General features: G+C 39.8%; 2 protein-coding genes and 1 pseudogene across 4 annotated transcripts; 2 read left to right on the top strand and 1 right to left on the bottom strand.

Annotated features, from left to right (window-relative positions):
* The first annotated feature begins 5,160 nt into the window (after window positions 1-5,160).
* On the top strand, window positions 5,161-6,148 carry LOC106744959 (annotated as a pseudogene).
* A 594-nt stretch (window positions 6,149-6,742) lies between these two features.
* LOC106744967 lies at window positions 6,743-12,828 on the top strand. 2 transcript variants are annotated; one of them, XM_014620157.1, is made up of 6 exons: window positions 6,743-6,847; window positions 7,212-7,358; window positions 10,441-10,476; window positions 10,604-10,868; window positions 11,896-12,064; window positions 12,164-12,828. In XM_014620157.1, exons 2-6 carry the CDS (start codon window positions 7,265-7,267, stop codon window positions 12,188-12,190), a joined length of 591 nt encoding a protein of 196 aa, XP_014475643.1. In that variant the 5' UTR covers window positions 6,743-6,847; window positions 7,212-7,264; the 3' UTR covers window positions 12,191-12,828. The 2 variants fall into 2 exon arrangements, with proteins under 2 accessions (XP_014475643.1, XP_014475642.1); XM_014620156.1 differs by having other exon boundaries at window positions 11,896-12,828.
* Window positions 12,829-12,917: 89 nt separating this feature from the next.
* On the bottom strand, window positions 12,918-19,539 carry LOC106744968. 2 transcript variants are annotated; one of them, XR_001374500.1, is made up of 5 exons: window positions 19,326-19,539; window positions 18,813-18,833; window positions 14,494-14,771; window positions 14,274-14,431; window positions 14,107-14,180 (listed from the first exon to the last, which is right to left on the bottom strand). XR_001374500.1 is itself a non-coding variant. In XM_014620158.1 (4 exons), the coding sequence occupies exons 1-4, from the start codon at window positions 19,417-19,419 to the stop codon at window positions 14,127-14,129; spliced, it is 447 nt and encodes a 148-aa protein (XP_014475644.1). In that variant the 5' UTR covers window positions 19,420-19,539; the 3' UTR covers window positions 12,918-14,126. The 2 variants fall into 2 exon arrangements, 1 of the variants encoding a protein (XP_014475644.1); XM_014620158.1 differs by lacking the exon at window positions 14,274-14,431 and having other exon boundaries at window positions 12,918-14,180.
* Between the last annotated feature and the right edge of the window lie 227 nt (window positions 19,540-19,766).

The raw sequence follows: 19,766 nt of genomic DNA on the forward strand, positions 1-19,766 counted from the left end.
GAAATCGTACAATTAGTATGGGAAAATGTAAGAAATGTACGTGCAATGCGCGCATATATAGTTATTATTATTTATATGCGGACTAAGAGTTGGATAAAGATATCTTATTTACTGTGTAATGTATCTTTTTCGCACACTTTATTATTTAGCTAATTTTCAGTGAAAGATATTGCCGCGACGAAAACATGTAATCACGTCGGACATTACGTGCGATCCTTGAAGAAGAGAAAAAACACGAAAAATCTGGGACATTGCTAATTTTTCACGATATTCGCGCGCGATAAAAGTGAACGCAAATGTAAAGGAGTCAGCCATATGTCACTTGAGCGACATAAAAACGTAGGTGTAATTTAGTCCTTGTAAAGCTTCTTGTATTCCTGCGTTTTTACACCGTCGCTCTTCCACCACCATTCTGATCTCGTCTAATACTTTCTTGCGTGTTTAACAGTCAAATTTGCCACCCAACCAAATTTACACATTTAATTTGACGTTGAACAAAAGAAAAAACATTGTCAATTCGTTGAAAGCTGCCAGTTTCATCGACTCGCGCACATCATGACATCATCGCGATGTCATCGTCACGGCATTCTCGAGCCTCGTCGCGCGTCGATTGACATTCGCGCCGTATTTCAGCGGCTTACACGATACATTCGCAGGCAATACAGCGCGGCCGAAAGCTTTCGACATCGTTCTTCACTTTGCATATATCTCATCTTGCACTCATACTAACGTACAGTCGGCATAAGAAGGAGGAGACGGACATATAATACCGGTCAAACGTATGAAAGAACGTCGCGACGTAAAATGCGATGTAAAATATTACCGAAAATGAAAGCAAGCCAATGTACGTCGTGTCATAATTAATCGATGGATTCTTCGTTCACACGTCATCGAATTATATCACGCAGTAAGTAGCAATATTGATCAGAATTCACTACTTAGAAATATTGAAGTTTCTCCGATTGACTGTGACCGACCGCAATCGATCAGGGTTAATTTCGTGTCAATGTTATGCAAATTATCCGTACGTCTTTGTCTTCACTTAATGTTAATTAGTTCGGTATATCATGTCCGTTTCCTTTGGATTCAGAGACTTTCTTACAAGTACATTTACATTCTTGGCGTTAGTTTCAAATGTTTTGTAACGTTTAACACAAAATAGGGGAGCTGGACGCGTTTATAGATGCAGCCGTTTTAAATGCAGCCACGCGAAGCATACCATCGAATTTCATCGATTGAAAGTGGATTTTAGATGGGTACATATGTACGCAGTTTGGCTCAAATTTCGCGAATAAAAGTTCCAATAAAATGTTGCCTATTGTTACGCCCCTATCATATTACGACTAATATAGATTCCCACTAAATTAAAAAAAAAAGAAAGAAAACTGGGAAGAGTATATATCGTCTAGTTGTGTATTCGATATCATTATATTTAATTCTGTTTAACAGAGAGCAGGAACACGTTAATATTGTTTACGCTATTTTTTATTCTCTCGATACTTTTATTCTTAATCTTTCATTTATCTTTTATCAAGACCTTTATCACACACGCACGACTGATTAAAATTTAACGCTTTAAAAAACTCAGAATAAAATAAGCTAGTCGAAAATGATCCCCGCTGATTTCGCAAACAGACATGAGAGAATCTCCTGTCTAATATCCTGCCGTGGAAAAACGCGTAAACATTTAGCGCGGAAGCACGGGTAATTCATTCCGGTCTTAACACGGCGGCGATCGATATGTATTTTTTTTTTTTTGCATATCGTTACCACGGTGCAAAATGACGAGTGAGGCCTTTTGACGGCACATTTGCGAGAGACGACGGGCGCGTAATGTGCGCGACGTCGAGTCGACCGCACCGTGACATACGGAAGGGCTTAAATCCGTGCGAAAATAGAATATCAACGGCGACATAGCGCCCACGACGAAGTACGCGCGTTGTACATTTTACTCGGCCCGTTTGTTCCCCTTTTTTATAGCGTACGCGATATCGCAGTGAAATGGCCCGTGCTCCACGTTACGCATACGAGACGCGTCACATTTTCGAAATTCCGATCCAACGACGTTTGCAAATTGTTCGATGATCCACGCGACCCTCACTTACCGAGAGCATAAATCCTACGCGTTTAGCACGGATATTCAGGCGCGCGAAATAACTACGAATGATACACTCGCTCCACGCGAACACGTGACAAAATGAAAGAATTATTTGACAGTTCTTGAAATCCGTTGTCCCTTAAGTGAGTCATTTATACGGAGGAATAAAACGTAAAACACGCATCGCATGTAAATCACCTTTTATCGCGATTATTCGCACATCGCGAATTATAAGAGGGTGGAATGTTAAGTTACGCACCGATAATGTATCGCCCAATTAATCTCATGAATATTCCGATCGAACCCGGGCAAGAGAATAACAATAATAATCCGGAATTACTAGCGCGCCAAACTTTTCGAATTAAAGCCGCTGCTCTCCTTAGCGGAACGCACGGATAGACGTAAGATGGCACGTCCGAAAACGTGCGTGTAAATTAAATAAGAGCACACCTCCGCAAGCTCCAATCGCCTTATTATTGCTGAATTACGTTTCAATCTCCGGATTGAAGAAATCGAACTCATTATCGCGAATCTAGCATCGAGGGATGTTCGAGCGGCCGATGTGTTCCTGATAAGTGGAACGCTTCCTGCAAACTTAACAACTCGCATATTGCTTTTGAATCCTGGCAAATTCTTCCCGAGACTTATCGCGCCATTTAATATGCGAACATCCGGAGTACACCTCGCTCGCAGGGTATTATAAGCGAATTAATAATCGGAAGTACAGGCACGAAGAATTTTGCCAATCGTCAAAAATTATTTTATTACACATTCCATACATTTCACTCCTCGAACGCTCAATTATAATTTTTTCTTTCTCGCGGTAATATACTTACCGCATGAAATGAGATGCACGTATCGAAATGCAATAATATGCTATTTATCCCTGTTGTTACAAATATCCGTGAAAAGTAAGAAAGCGGATAATCGATACGAAGCGATTACGAAGCGCCGGTCCGACGAATTTCGCATCATAAACTCATCGTCATAAAGTTATATTAAACGTGAACGCAAAGTGACGAAAGCAGCCTGACGGAACATTCAAACGTCATGGCGTTTCACTAATGATTCTCCGTGCACGTTAAATTAAATCGCCGATGGATGGCTGGTTTATTGCTTCCTATGCGAAGGGCCGCTAGAGTAATTGACAACGAAAGCAACTTGCCACTCTTCTTCCTTCTGATGACTTAGGTTTTACGACTGGCGCACCACTCTTCTTCATGATGAAAGACACAGCGATTGATATAACGCTTTGTTGACATCATTCTCTCTTTCTTTTTCTCTCTTGAAACAAGATACTGAGTTTTTCGATATACTTGCTTCGAAACTCCTCGACGAGCTAACGATGAATTAATTATACTCGATTATCGATACATAATAATTATACTCGATTTATCACTCTCTTAATGCGATATGAGAGAAAAAGTCGTGACCGAAAGAATAATTCAAAATATAATAACTGATTGTACCATATATCTTTAGCAAAAAAATCAGATAAATACGTTGTTTCCTGTGTCAGAAATATCGAAAGCAGCCGTAAGACCGAGAACAAAATTGACTCCTACGAGAAATGATTCGCATCGCTGAGAGCGTCGCTTTTACATTTTCCGACTTGCATTTCATCCGGTCGTCCCTTACGGATATAAACCAACACGAATTGCGAATATAATTAGGTGGACTGTGCGTGTTAACGAAATGCTCGTTGCAATATTGCACTTTTGTTAGTTCGATCCACAAATGCCAGGTGCGCCGCCACCCGTCTTTATGTACAGTGCGGTCTGACTGCGAGCGTACGTAACTACTAACAGCCGTGGTGGCGATATCTTAACCACTCACTAAGCTTCGCTGATATAAACTGCGGGAACTTGTTGCGCCTTTTTCCACACGCCGTTGATGAAATTTCAGAGACGCGATGGATAATATTTTTTTTAACTAAAACACCCTTTCTCTCGCTTGAATAGAAATAAATGTCCACAGATATACTTACATTTCTACTATATATTTACGTGATATACGTGTTGCGCGAGACGTCTCTTGGCGATATCTAATTACACGTCCTGCAAGAGCAATCATAATTATCCGCAGCCACATGGCCACCGTGGACAATATCTGGACAAGTTACAGACATTTTCTCCGACAATAATAATCGAATAACGCGCAATTTTTTAACGATACTTTTATTATAAGTTTTGAAGAATACTCATCTTTCAATTGGAAATATTCTACGAATCCATACGTCATTGGTAGCCGTCATATTTATCACTTTCGTGAAAGTTCGCGCGATTAAAAGGTGGGATATTACTGCACCAAATTTCGCAAATTTCATGAAAACCTCAATAATTGACATGTGTCTTACTTTCATCTATATGTCGTCTTTTTATTTGCAAGAAACGACCGCGGGGAATTGCGGGGAAAGTTCCCTTTGGACACTTTTCTCGCCCATGAAATTTCCAGATGTGTAAGATGTTTATTTTTACTTGTACGTAGCTACATATACACTATTTATCCTCCTACCAGCAAATATGAACGAGATATATCGCGACAGTAGCAGCTGCGCTATTAAGCTTAGCTTACATTTCGCGCGACGTTTTATCCATTCAAACATCAACGAGTTACAAAGAACTAAAGACACCAAATTTAGCGGGGATAGTTTTCGCAAAATGAAGAGATTTCTCGACGATGTGAACGCTAAATATGCAAATTACGCGACAGAACATTAGTTCTCATTTAATTTCAAGAACGCTTAATTTCAGGTTGTTGTGTCAGAATTCGGCACTCTACTGCAAAGATATTTAATGTGGAAATTAGTCAAAGTAACCGAGATAACCGAAATATGTATGTATATATTAGGTTGGCAAGGATGAAATTTGTAGTTAATAATATTGCCAACTGTAACAGCTTATTATTCGACATTGGTTTAATATATTACCGTTCTGTTTTTTTCTTGTTGGAAAGTTACATATCTCTCCTGTTTAAAGAAATCATTATAAGCTCTAAAAAATATTAAAACCTTTTTTTAAAAATTAATTTTGAAAATGGAACGGTCGTAAATTCGCACTATTATGAAGTATGAGTTCTTATGTGAAACTGCGGCATCGCACACCGCGCGAAACATTAACAGTGTATTTGGCTCTAGTGTTACTATGCAGCAGACAGTATCAAATTGGTTTGCTAAATTTCGTACAGGTAACTTTGACCTCATAAATGAGCCACGCGGTCGCCCAGAATCAAAGGTCAATAATGACGAACTAAAGGTCATCGTTGAGTCTGACCCATCTCAGAGTGCCTATGAATTATCGTTGAAGTTTGGTGTTAGCAAACAAACAATATTAACTCATTTAGCTCAAATCGGTAGAGTGAAAAAGTTGGATAAGTGGGTTCCACATGAACTGAATGAAAAACAGAAACAAAAGCGTTTGGAAGCTTGCTTGATGTTGCTTTCTCGTCACAAATCTGATCCATTTTTTAATCGAATCGTCACTTGTGATGAGAAATGGATCCAATATGACAATCGCAAACGTTCAGCACAGTGGTTGGACAAGGATGAATCACCAAAACACACTCCGAAGGGCAATATTCATGAAAAGAAGCTGACGGTGAGTGTTTGGTGGTCTAGCGCAGGTGTGATCCATTATGATTTCATGAAACCTGGCTCATCGATCACAGCAGAAATATACTGCAACCAACTGGACGCAATGATGCAAAAACTTAAAGAAAAACTAGAGCCTAGATTGGTCAACAGATCGACTCCTATCTTATTGCATGATAACGCTTGACCACAGACTGCACAAATGACTGTGGCAAAACTACAGGAATTAGAGTTGGAACTTCTTTATCATCCTCCGTGCCCACCAGACTGGCTACCACTTCTTCCGCAATTTGGACAACTTCTTAATAGGAAAACAATTCAATTCCGACAATGCTGTAAAACTGGCCTTCCAGGAATTCATTGACTCTCGTCCGCCAGGGTTTTATACCACCGGCCTGAACAACCTGCCGCTTAAATGGCAAAAGTGTATAGACAATATGGGCGCATACTTTGATGAATAAAATAATTCCTTATATCTGTAAGTTATTAACCAACTTCGCCTTTTTTTCTACAAATTTCATCCTTGACGACCTGATATATATACTAAATATAGAAGCAAATACCGCGTACGGTAAACTGAAATTTGAACTATGCGAAAGGGCGAGAGACAACACGGAGCGGCTGGTTGAAAATTTCATTTTGTAACTGCGAGAGGAAACGTACGACCGAAACGGTTTCGAATGACATACATCGATAACCTAGTTTTTTTTCTCAGATATATTATTTATTTGCGATAACTAACTAACGGCCGACAAACAATTAAATCCAGTAAACTTTCGATTAAATCCCACCTACGACGGCTCATGTGTTTTCGTATCGCCGCGAAATTCACGGCGCCGACGATGAAGGTGCGCGCTCGCGATTTGATCTCTCTCGTTCTCACGAGGGGGTAGATGTTTCTCTGTCTACCGACGCAGGTGCGCATCCTGAAGGCGCGTTGATCAGCCACCCCACCATGCACCACCATGCTCCACCATGTGCGTCTATAAAAGCACTGGTCGCATCCGCGCCTCCGAGTTCAGTCGCCGACCCCTTCGATCGAGATCGACCTGACTTTTGCGGTCCAGCGAGAAGCCCCGTTTTTGGTGTCCCGCGCGCGGGACACGATTCGAATAGGTGTCCCGCTCGTTTCTCCGAGGGTGAACAGAAGTGATACATACGTACGTTCATTTTTGAGTGCATAGAAAGTAAAGGTCTCGTGACGATCTGTTCGAAGATTCCTTAAAGTACGCGTTTTCAAATGTCGCGATCCGAACGTTTCTTGCGCAAAGTCTGTGTAACGATACAACTTGCATTTATATGTCTTTCTATCTCATTAGAATCTCACTAATTGGAAAAGTGAGAATTGAGAGAGTGAGATATCTGACAGTAATCCGTCATCTCTTCCAAAGAGATAGAGTCAACGTTGCAAATTTAACAGATCCTTTCCCCATTTTACGTACGCATCGAGAAAGGCTTTGGCTGTAACGTGCAATTTAATTGAAATTCGGAGAAAATAGTCCTCATCTCTTAACCGATTTGCAGGCGACAGAATAGGCTTATCGATCATTTCGAAAAGCACTAGTAAGGAATATCACATGGCGTCGACTTCAAGAAATCCCCTCACGCTGACAGTCGTCGTGCAAACTTCAATCATCATGTTGAACTTTTGCTTCGTTGAATGCGCGGGCGGTAGGTACAGTTTCCGCTCCCTGTCGTGGTGTACTTTTTCCCCCTCTTCTGCGAACAATATATTCACGTGTACCGGCGTATGTCACGACAAATCGTGGCGGAAGCATGAGATGAGATTTCTTTTCGGTTTCTTGTGAAATGTGGAACGTTAAATTCATCCGTTTTACCGCGTATTTGATACCATCATATGAACCATCATTAGCCGATGTCAAAAGATACTACAAAGTGTCAAGAATGATCTTGTTGCGTTTAACTTGCTTCGCGAAAGACCTGCTTTTAGATGTGGCTCTATTTTTACACCATGTAAAAATATTGGCAGTATTTGTTTGATGAACACTTGATAAACCGTCCGACACGTGATAGAATCGAATTATTTGAATGACCAGCGAGATGTATATATTTTTGACTTTTAAATCGATTTGTCTGCCGATCTAGTTAAAATTTCGATATCGCGCTATTACGGCTATTTCCGTGTTTCTCGTACTATACAGTCAAGACTCGTCGATATTAATTCGCGCGTAAATTCTCACCTCTCGAAATTTCAGTCGAAACTATAACCGAAATTCTATCGAATTCCTTTCTAATCGGTATGATTCCACACGCTTATTCAACTCGATGTAAAAATATACGAATGTTCGAAACTGTACAAACGCGAACTTTAACAAGCCGCAGTACTCTTTCGCGGGCGATACGTTTACAAAACTGTGATCGCGAAACAAAGGCGAATGTAAATCTCGTCTATAGTTACCACACCTTATTATTCTTTCACCGTGATTACTTTCGCTCGACTCGACGTGGAAACTCGAGTGCTTATTGGATGGCGAATCTGGCAGAAATATGTATAAGCAGCTCAGGAAATTTGCTTGCGCATCAGGCGGAAAATAATTATTCACGATATCGCAATGTCTCCGGACTGACTCTCAGTTATATAACTATTAATTTGGAATAAAAAGATACGAGTTTATTACAGTATCCGCGGGATGCTAACTTTACGGATTATTCTATAAAAAGCTGTAATAGTATAGAATTTTATATCTCCGAAACTCGCGGTGAATAAATTCGACATACTGCGTTACATTGGAAATATTTAATTGATACGAAACTCATATAATAACAGTTTTACGTTCTCGTTTGTATTTTCTCTATCAATTGTACGATTAACACAGTGATAATGTGGCATCGAATTATTAAAAGTTCGAAACTCTTGAAGACTAAATGTATAACATCGTGACGTAATTCTTATGAATCCTTTAAGCAAAAGTGTACATTCTCGCCTCAGTGCGTCTCCGGCGGAATACTCCGAACTCGGTTGAATTGGATATGGAAAAAATGGCGAAAAAGACACGAATCTATTTTTGTTCAAAGAGAAAAAGCTTATTGCGTCATTTTATGTCATGATATTCTAGGGAGATATCAAATGTTCAATCCCCGACAAAGTGACAGAAATGCGCCTGTGTAGTCGACAAAATTTCTAGGTAAAACTCATGTTTTTCACTGAATCACGTAACAAATCTCACAACATATATCTCCACGTGAAAAACGTGACAATTTGAGGGAGGAAAATCAATATTGTCGACAAATGTATACCGAGAGTATCGCTAAAGAACTATCGGACTCTCCTCGCTATCTCGATCTTTGGAAATTCTCAATCAGCTTGTGAAATTAGTTTGCATTAACAAACCGATAAAATTAGAGAAAATAATTTAAGTTACGTTAATTATTGTGGTTTCGAGAAATTCGTCCGCATTGGAAGTTCCGAAATAGACTTCCGGCTGCCGAATACATTGTTCGCGAGGATCAAAAGGCGTCGTTTGAAATTGAATCCCGAGTGAGGAGTTCGCAAGCCTTTATCTATTACACCAACTGCTTCCTTAACGACCGAGCTTTTGCGTAACCAAGATGCCAAGCGCGTCAAAGATCGTCATCGGAATCAAGATCGGGATAGAGACAAATGAACTACCTAAATTGTATCGGTTCGAGAAAAAAACCTTTGAGGATGAACTCTTGGCTGAACTCCCGAGAGTCTCTCGGTGCATTACGTATGTGCCTCGCGCACAGACGGTGAATGGAATAACGCGCGATGGACACAGCGCACACGGAAGCGAAAACGAATTTGCTTCGTTCCTTCGTGTTTTTACGCGAGCAAAGCACACGCCTAAGGGATTTGCGGTGTAGGCGCTTCTATTTCGCCCTATGAACAAGCATCTCCGTAGATTCCATCCGTGCCGTGACCTTTCTATCGACATTCTTTTAATCCGTATATCGCGATTTCAATTATCTCTTGCTGATTCTGAATAAAGCTTATCTTGGGATTCGATTGATATTTTCAGTCCGTTGTTACGTAGATGCAGATTACGATGTTAAATCGCGATCGAGAGTATATTATTGCATACCGTTGTTATACATATATTACTTATAACAGCCATAATTCCCGTGGTGAGAAGATTTTTCTGAATTTTTCTGATTTTTAATTCAAATATCGTTTTAATTCAATTCGTAATATCTCTCTTTCAAAATACGTAAATTCTTCCGATAAGAGCGTAATCGAATTTCAACTCCGGAGCGCGGTGTTCGGTGAAATAAAGGGATAAATGGAAAACCAATTTCACTGGATATTATCCGCATTCGCTGCATGCGGGAAATATCGGGACAAGCTTCTTCGTATCGTACGATTATAGTTACGTTATAGACGGCTCGCGAGATCGTTCTTAGCGCGAAACACTGTCCGGAGACACATAACAGTAATAAGCACTCTCGAATAAATTTTTATTGCATTCCTTGGTAGAGGTACGACGCGCAATGAACACGGTTTTTGTTTTATTCGCGGACGAGTCGCCGATATCACCTCTGCTTCTTTAGTCGAATTCTCGGCTCTTATGTCGCGTTATTACGGTATATTGTGTTACACGAAGATGAAATTTCCAACAACTCTTGAATAAACGTTCGTTCCACGTCTCTGTCCGCTCATATATGCTCACTTTTATTCGTTATACGATAAACGAAGATATAAGAATATTAATAACCAAACACAAAGCTATGTGTGGCAATATTATAATAATATGTAATTATTTGTTTGATCTAGTAACCTGTTTAAATTTTGGACATTCCTGTTGGGGAGGTACGTATATATATTTCAACCAACACATCTTCTCGATAAGTGACCCGAAATGTCTGTCTCTGACCGTTAATCAGATGAAAGGATTTTATTAAGAGACACAAAGTAACGGCATTAAAAAACTTTGTAGCACACGGTAAACGCAGCGATGTCCAAGATGCGTCCGGCTTACGTGTCCTGGCAGCTAAGGCTCTGTTGAGCGAATTTCCGCAAAACGGCATCGCGTCCTCCTCCAAGGCGCAATGGCTTCTATCCCGTTTGGTTGCCGGTCAGCCCGTGCTACCGGATAAGTATCGCGTTAGATGGAACAACATCCCTAAAGGTAAAACATACGTCCCGGCAAAGTGGGAGCGCGACACCACGTCCACGGACAATGAGAATCTCGAATCAATCAGGTGAGATTTTCGAAAGAGAAAGGCGTCAAAGGGATGAAACGGTATTTAGAGAGAAACTTTTTGCATTTAATTACATACAGCTTTTTGGCGCTTATTTCACCCCTTAAACGTTTATTGCTCTTCTTTATTAAGAGTTAAAGGCGTGGGAATGCTTTGTTTTGACGTCAGACTTTGAATGGAAGTTGATTCTCTATGAAAGAAGCGTACAATTACTCATAGTCACTCGAGTCACCGCATACCTACGAAACTCTTGTCCAAATTGATGAGCCGGGATCGACGGTGTCACCTCGTTTATATTCGGGATTAAATTGTTGCGGTTACCCGAGACGAAATGTTCGCTGAGAAAAGAAAATCAAAGAGTAAGATTTCGACTTGCCTTTTCGGCATTGAGCGAGCATTATTCGGCAAAGAAATGCGATCGAGTGAACAACATTTAATCAGACATTGTAGAAACTCAGTCGGAGGGGGACGAAAAACTTGCGCGAAATTACACGAAAGTATATTTCATAGCTGACAAGATTCTAAAACGCGCTTCTCCGCAGACTTTTGTTAAAAACTTTGCTTTACGTAATATTCTATAATAATATTATTAGTAATAATACTAGTAATAATATTAGTAATAAAAAGTTGAATCATGAGAGACTATTATATAATAGTAATATTATATAATAGTCTCTCATAATTCAACTTTCCGACGTTTTGATCGAGGAGTAACATTACATCGAGATAATCGCGCTACAGTTTAATTAATGTTAGTTTAATCGCTTTTATTCGTCACTTTCAATTGTAATTACATCCATCTTTCGCCGCATTCTCACGGTTTCGGACGAAACGAATTCGGAAATATTACTTCTTCTCTTTTGTGACTAACGCACATGTGACTAACGTACTTGCACAATTTATCTTTAATAGTGTATACATTTGTGTGACACTTGCTTATATCTGAACTAATATCGTACGGAGAATATCTTAATTTCTCACAGTAATTAATAGGCTTATACGTAACATTCGCGATATATATTTACAGAGTTCCAATTGACAACGCAAACGAAAAAAAAGTGAACAATGCCAAGGGTACGATGTGCAGTACGAATGAGAAACCCGAGAAAAACATCGCGGAGATCTTGTTGGTTTCGCCCGATGAATACGAAAAACCGATTAAAAACCTTCAAAATTTCGACATACTGAAGTTCCTGGTAAACTTTGTGTTTTCATCAGTCCTCGATAAATTTGTCGATAACATAATCGTCAGTCTCTACCGAATATTAACGATTAACGTTTTTCTTCGCCCACAGAATATGAGGAATGGGAAAATGGAATAAAAGACTGCAAGACACCGCGATGAGTGAGCAAATTCTCGAGAGAGACACCACCGAAGAGTGATAACAATTCTCCGCACAAAAATGTGTTTTCGTATTCATCTCTATTAGCATTTCAGCCGTGAACAAGTTCTTATTTGCAATTAGAAAATTAGACTCTTCTCTGATGAAACTCTCGATGACAGCAATTCTGTTGATTGATATGGCACAATCATGTTAAATATTCAACAACAACGCACATAATTCTATATCGATTCTCATAGAATTCTGTTTCAATTAGTGCGAAAATGTATGTGCATACCCACTACTATAGTGTCTTTATCTCTGCGAAAGCTTTTTACTTCCCTCCAACTGAGACTCTGTAAAGCTTACCGAATAAATCTGAAGTATTGATTTTATATTAATTTATACGAACATCAGTCAGTTGTGGGCGGAATTAAAACCGCGTGTGCTTCGAGGAAACCCGAAAGCGCGTATCGCTAAAACAGTGCGACGGTGTAACGGTTTACAAGTATTTCATTGCGACGAATGAACAACGTTGAGTACGTAGAAGAAAATTAGAAAATAAAAACTGTTATCACTAAAAGCAATCGTATAAAGGAAAAGAAAATACACGCCGAATATGTGTATCAGCATTTTGTAATTTCAATACTTCTCACTCCATGACTGTCGGTGCAAGGATGCAAAAAAATCATAAATAATAGCTACCACTTCGGTCCAACAAGTCGGATTTCTGATGCGAGGATATTTATTTCGCGAAAATAAGTTATAATCATCAACTGTGTGCGACAAGATGTTTACATGCAACAAATTTTCGTAGTTCATTATTTCACCCGGTTACAATGCGCTATCGATTTTCTAGGAGCAAAACCGAGGATAACTTGCTGTCTCACGATACGACGACGAATGTTACCGACACAATTCGCATCGCGAACATGCGATTATCCGCCGAGAACATAGTATCGTCGGAAACCAGGGGATGTAATTTCGTGAGAGTTTTATCCGATCGAACGGGGTTCGTGATAATGATAGTGATCAAATGAGCGGAAACGGTGTTTACGCAGACGCGGTGTTTACGCAGACGCGAATTATAAGGCGCGTATAATATTCAAATTATAACCTGATAAAGTACAGACATCAATGTAATAGCCCCGCGACTGCTTTCTCAGCCTTGCCGAAAACAAGTCAGTGACAAATCGACAGTTCTGAGTGAAGAACAGTCGCTTCTGATCCAACACCATCCTTATAAATAAAACTTAGCGTTTTATTAAATATACACATTTAATAAATCATAAAAGTAAATGTACCAAACAATATATACGTATGTGTTTAATTAAACATAAATTAAATATTATCTCGAGGAACTTAACAAGCTTGTAATAAAAGTATCACAGCACTGAATACATAGATAATTAATTAATAATCAGGCGATATTTTACTGAGATCCGCGCAAGTTTTTCCGCGCGAAAGTACCGAATAGTACCAAAGTGTAAAATATTTTATGCAAAATAATTATTATCAGTCGCACAAACATATTATCGTACATATATTACACTACTACTAAATAACGCACACAATTGAAATGTCTCGACTTTCCTTTTACTGCGTTAAATAATTATATATTATCTGATCGTATCAACGGTGATTCGTCCAATTGCATAACTATGTAAGTTCTATTCAATTTTCTTTCAATTATGTCCTTTCTATCAATCATTTCCGCTTTTTATCTCGTCTTAGATGTATATAGATTTATAACGCTCGCGAGAAACGTGATTGTCGCAACAGCACGGAAAAGATACGCAACAGCGTCATTGTTTATAGATTCGGCATAACAGCTAAACGAATAACGCAAGTTGTTAATTTTCCTTTCGAATAATTATATGGAAGTCGCTTCGTCTTGACACACATATATAGACAACTCGCCTTATATGCACTCCCTTTATTTATTAGTTACCTCCAGATCCGTGCGATGCGGGCGACGATGCGTCGATAACTAAAAAAATACACAGCATTCACGCACATATTAGGCATCACTTGCGCGTTCATTACTTTCTTAATTGCTAAACTCTTAAGACGCACGATTTACCAAAGCAGTTCATGCTGAAACGGGACAAAATAAGCGCTCTCATAGAATTTTGTTTTACAAATTCCGGTTTGTAGAAAGTTAGCTCGATCTGGATGTTAAGGAAAAAATACAAAGACCTTGTCGGATCATTATTTGAAAGCTGGTTAGTTTTGTTTTATCTGGAAAATACGACAAACCTTTAGCAGCAAGATAATATTTATATCGACAGATGCACACGTACCCATTGATCAACAAGAGAGGACAATCGGTAGGAATTGAACGGTCGAGTGTCCCGACGAGACGGAATGAAAGATCGCTCTGAACGTTCCCGCAACTTGTCGTTCGGAAGAACGAAGAGTAAGTCGTCGTCGTCCTCGTCATCGTTTGGCGATGATATTTCGGACTCTTGGGGATGTCGGCTCGGCAGATTATTGCTCGCCTCCAGCATGCGCCGTGCAAGCGGATCGAACCTCTTCCCGTGACCTCCGAAGCATGAATGTCCGAATATCGAGCAGCCACCTCAGGGAATCAACGATTCGTATTAATTGCGAAGGAAACCTGCAGGGATGAAATTGCGAAGAGAAAGCGATTCAAAAAACCCGTGAGAAGAAGTTCGGATTCATCACGGTTATCCGAACTTTTCGAAAACGGAATTACAACGATTGAATTTCTCTTTCGATGTTGAACTCTCTTCCTCATTGTTGCAAGCTAACGAGCATTGTCCAAACATTGAAACAAAATGTCTGAAACCAATTGTTCTCTCTGCGCCGTTGATACCGCAACAAACGCGCCACTTATTCATTTAATCAATACGGAATACAGATAACCCAAAAATAATGATTAATATCCCACCGCTCTCGCCCTCAATTGTAAAGGCTCGCAAATGTACCTGCGTTAAATTGCTCTTCAAGTGGCGGAATTCAAACTAAGCCGCTGAATTTCTATAATGACGTGTATTGTAAGTGTGTAAGTATTGACATTAAATCTTTTACGGCGCGGATCTTTTAAGCCACGAGAAAATGATAGCATATTTTAACGTAAAAATATGTTTATATTGTTGATTGTTTAAAATAAGCTCTCCTGTTGAAAGAACAATGTCAGTTTGAATTTTCTATCGAATAATTTTCCAGAAATAATTTTGTCCAGACAGGACAAATTACGATTTATGAAAATGATTCATTGTGATCCTGAAATGTTCCGTAATTCAAATATTTTCAGGCGAAATTTTAATTTAAACTATGTCGACATTGCGACACTGTGAACTTTTAACTTGGCTTATCTCGCCATAATAATTATACATACCGATCAACCGAAAAACGCGTCTATTGTTTGAAAAAATGAATATGCCACACACATATACAACTCACTAAATAAAGATAATATTTTCATACTTAATATATTATATGATATATATAATATTTTAATTTTGTACGACGCGAAAATATGTATTTATTCATATGCGTATGAAGCAGATTAAAATATTTAAATGACTTGTCGCAAACTTATTAAATTTCGACGCGTACATGTTTAATGAAAATCGCCGGGCGACAAGTTTTGGCCGATCGAATATTGTCGAAGATAACAGAAATAATCTGCGATACGTGCCCAAATTCAAATTGCTTACGATTAAAATGATAAAGGAGCGTTGCTCCGCCAAATTGTTCGTTCAATTATCATCCAAAACGAAGCTGATTAATTGAGTTCGACATTTTTTCGCTGCATCGATCGGACGAGCTTCTATGCTTGTTACATTTTCAGAAGTTTTACGCAGCTACACGAGAGAAAGAGCTGTCTAAGCGCGCTCTTGTCTTATTTCTCGACATATATGCGTTTCATATTGATAATGCATACAATGTTCATAAAATTGTCAATACATTATCCATATCTCAGCAGACTTAAACAAAGCAGTGATGAAGCGTGCGACGTCGACTCCGTCCGCCAATGTATAAGAAGAGATCAATCAAGACCGCGCGTTATAAAGTTTTGATACATACGTGGCAGCTCCACGTCGGTTGTAGGTCACTTAGGACGATTACAAACATTCCATATCGCGCAGATATACTTTCGGGATGATACACATTTTCCCGCGTGAAGAAGAATGCGCGTAGCCTCGTGCGCAATATGTTCCTGCTTTCGTTTGCACTTGAACCGCATTCGAATTCATCATCGCTCGCGAAAGCACCGCGGCTGGATAATTCCAAGTAACCGGAACGTTTACAATGGATTCGCGATTCTTGGTAGATCGAATTACCGCGACTTTTTGCACGCTATCGCGGTAATAGTCGTGAGAATTCACGGACGTTCGAGTCGACTTTTTTTCGCGAAAAATTAAGACTTCGAAAATCCCCAAACTTTCCCGTTAAACGTTGACGTATCAAAACGCTTCAAATTCAAGATTGATCCCGGCGATAAACGCGGACAACAGGCGTAAACAAGCCGGAAGTCACGTTAAAGGTTGTGTTCAGTGCGTAATCGTTAATAATACGCGACGTTTGCCCGTTACACAATGCACCTAAGTAAGCCGTCGTCCCATTATGCGCGCTAACTACGTTGCAATTTTCTCCGCGGACGTTGCTTTTAATCCCGCGTGGTATGTAATGTGGGTCAATCAAGTTGCTAATTTTCTACAACTGAAGCATTAAATTAGCGCTTTTAGAGAGAATCGACGATCGCGTGCGATTTGAACGCCTGCTGCTAAAATAATAGCAACTGTCCAAGTGAAATTTGCTGAAATTTCCCCGCGCAAAGTATCTCGTTCTTGTCATGGGGGAAAGAGATTTGTCTAACGTGAATTGAAATAATGTTATTCTCGATATGTAAATATTTGGAAAGATTAGCGTTGTTGTTGCGCACGATAAAAAAGAAAAGTGATAATCTGGACGTTCAATTTCCGAAATGTGTCAGAAACGATCGATGGTTTCTCCATCTCTACCGCCTCCCTCAGTCATCATTGGTATCCTCGATAATTTCTATCCTTGCGTTAAACTCGCGCTATTCCCAATTCACGCAAGAACAGATAATCGTGTCACGGAAACGTGAGCAAACGTCGGTCGACGCAACATCTCGCAGCCGTGAACGGATTTGACATTACAATGTGGCATCGATAACTCGGCTCTGCGCGAGTTTTACGTAGAACATTTCACGACACACAGCATCGCAGTAATAATCAAACTCGCTGGGACCGAAATAGAAGTTGAACGGACAGTCGCGATGTGTCATCGAACGTACAATAAAACTACGCGAAGTTTACGTCGCGCCATTGTCGCGGTTTGTACCCGATCGTGCGGCAGCAGAAATAATATACGATTAACGTTACGGAGTTATTAACGCGTCTGTACTTATGCCTCGCATTATATCTACCTAACGATAAGCCTTGCGGAACGTGATCATTTCCAAGGATGTAACTACACGAGGAAGAGTATCATTAAACATCGGGGCGTAGAATTTGTCTACTCGTCTCTGGCTTTTTTCTAATTGTAAACCTTCTCGGAGTACAAGTCGTGCTCTCTAATTACGTTAAATTAAGTTGCAAAATGTCCGAGCACTCTGAAGATAAACAGACATTGTGAACACTTGGCGTTTGAGACGGACAAGAAGATTAATATCGCTTGAATAAAAACTACTTCTTCTTCTGAGTCATACGTTTTCGTTAATGTCTCCCACGTCGCCTTAAATGCCGAAGATTGATCGGGAAATTCTTTTCATAAATTTTGTGTATGTGGAATCTATCGAAGTCCATACGTTAACGCGATGATTGTGACAAAAAGGCAAATTGACGTATCCCCAGAGAAATTGCATTCAATGTTTGTAAGTTTTTTCGCACACGAAGCCATTTTCGATGTACAACGCGCGAGTTGATGTCGAATCGACGGAACAATTCGGCGCGACGGCATTTGAAATATCAAAGCGACGCGTTGTTTAAATTTCACGAGAAAGCGCTAGGCCGAAATATAGAGAGTTATTCGTACACACGCCTAACAAATATCATACTTTTTTGATATTGCCGTATTTGCGCTAGTTTTTCGATGCGAGGGCTATTTGTAGAAATAAATTTGTACAAGTTGCTACAAAGCTCAAATTTCAAACATGATGATCAATATCGCGTATCCTTTGATACCGCTCGATCGTTCGACTAGTAATATTCTCTCGCAGCTTCGTCTTCAAACAAGAAGAATGTTTGTTCTCGCATTTTTGCAAATACATGTGTTGTTCGAAAGAGAAAAAAACAAATATATATGCGCGCGAGTGCGTTAAATAAAATTTTCTTTCCACGTAAGAGAAATCACGAATCGCATGAATCTGTTTGTATTTATTGACAGTTATTTTTGACACTTGAAATTTTTGGAAAACAACCGGAAAAGACGTGGTTTTGTCTTAGTCTCGCCAAGTTGAACAATTCTCAAGATCTTTCACAGTCTCTTCGCACGAAGAAACATAATTCTCAGTGAACAGTGATCCGTACGTTCTATTCGAGTAACAGGTAACTAGACTTGAATTCTTTAATTAAGAACCGTGCGAGGTACTTTATCCCACTTTTCGCCAAAGGCTCGGTGAACTTACCTGTTCGCGATCCTCCTGATCCTGAAAATTAAAAAATTCCACTTTGATCTATCGATACTTTTGAGAAAGTTTCGCAATTACTGTCTACGTGTAATTAAAAAATGTCCGAGGGTCATTTTGGAGTCGTCGAGTTTAAATAAAAAAATTACCAACTTTCGAAATCGATAAAATAATTTGTAGATGAAAAGCAAATAAACACTGTGAAAAACTGTGACGATGATCTGCAACTGTGTATCATGTCTATTTCCTCCGAAAGATCGCAAAAAATTGATCGTTTCCTTCCGATTTTCTTATGACAAAATTGACTATAAAAGATACGATAAAGAGAAATTATTGTCCTACACAGTATATTTGTACAGCAATTTTTGCTAAAATAATTTCAAATTCACAGCGCTTGAGCTTTGTTTATTCCTTTGAAATGTTTCAGTGGTCATTAAAAGTGGACCCGATTACCAGGTTATTGCGATAAAATACAGACGAAGCGACGATAAAACGGGGGGAAGGATTACTCACGTTTCGCCTCTGCCTTGTCGCTCCCGGAAGCCAGAACCGTTAGCAAAAGGACGAAGAGGTAAACCGAGAAGCCGGAAGTCGCGTTATTCCACATCGTGGTGCGACAACGTGCGTTTCGGTTGACTCGGAAGACAGTCACCGAAGAAACGAGAATTCTTCCTTGACTATCGCGGTTTCGTCGACCGATAACGGATGACACCGAAACGATGCTACCCCGTCGAGCAGGTGGTTGTGAATGAACGATGGTGGCGGCGCGCGTTCCCTCTTTTACAAGGAACCGGAGCGGCGCAGTCTGTGGTGCATGCCGGGTACGCAGTTGCCTGGATATCGTGGGTGGCGTTGATATCTTCCAGGTGGTGGTGGCTGCGGACATTGTTATCGTTTGAACTTTGATTTCCGCATACGGAGATTGACGCGGATAATGAGTCGCGATTGAGAAAC

Source organism: Dinoponera quadriceps, unplaced genomic scaffold, assembly GCF_001313825.1.
Source record: "Dinoponera quadriceps isolate SergipeBrazil2010 unplaced genomic scaffold, ASM131382v1 scaffold717, whole genome shotgun sequence".
Taxonomy (NCBI): Eukaryota; Metazoa; Arthropoda; class Insecta; order Hymenoptera; family Formicidae; genus Dinoponera; species Dinoponera quadriceps.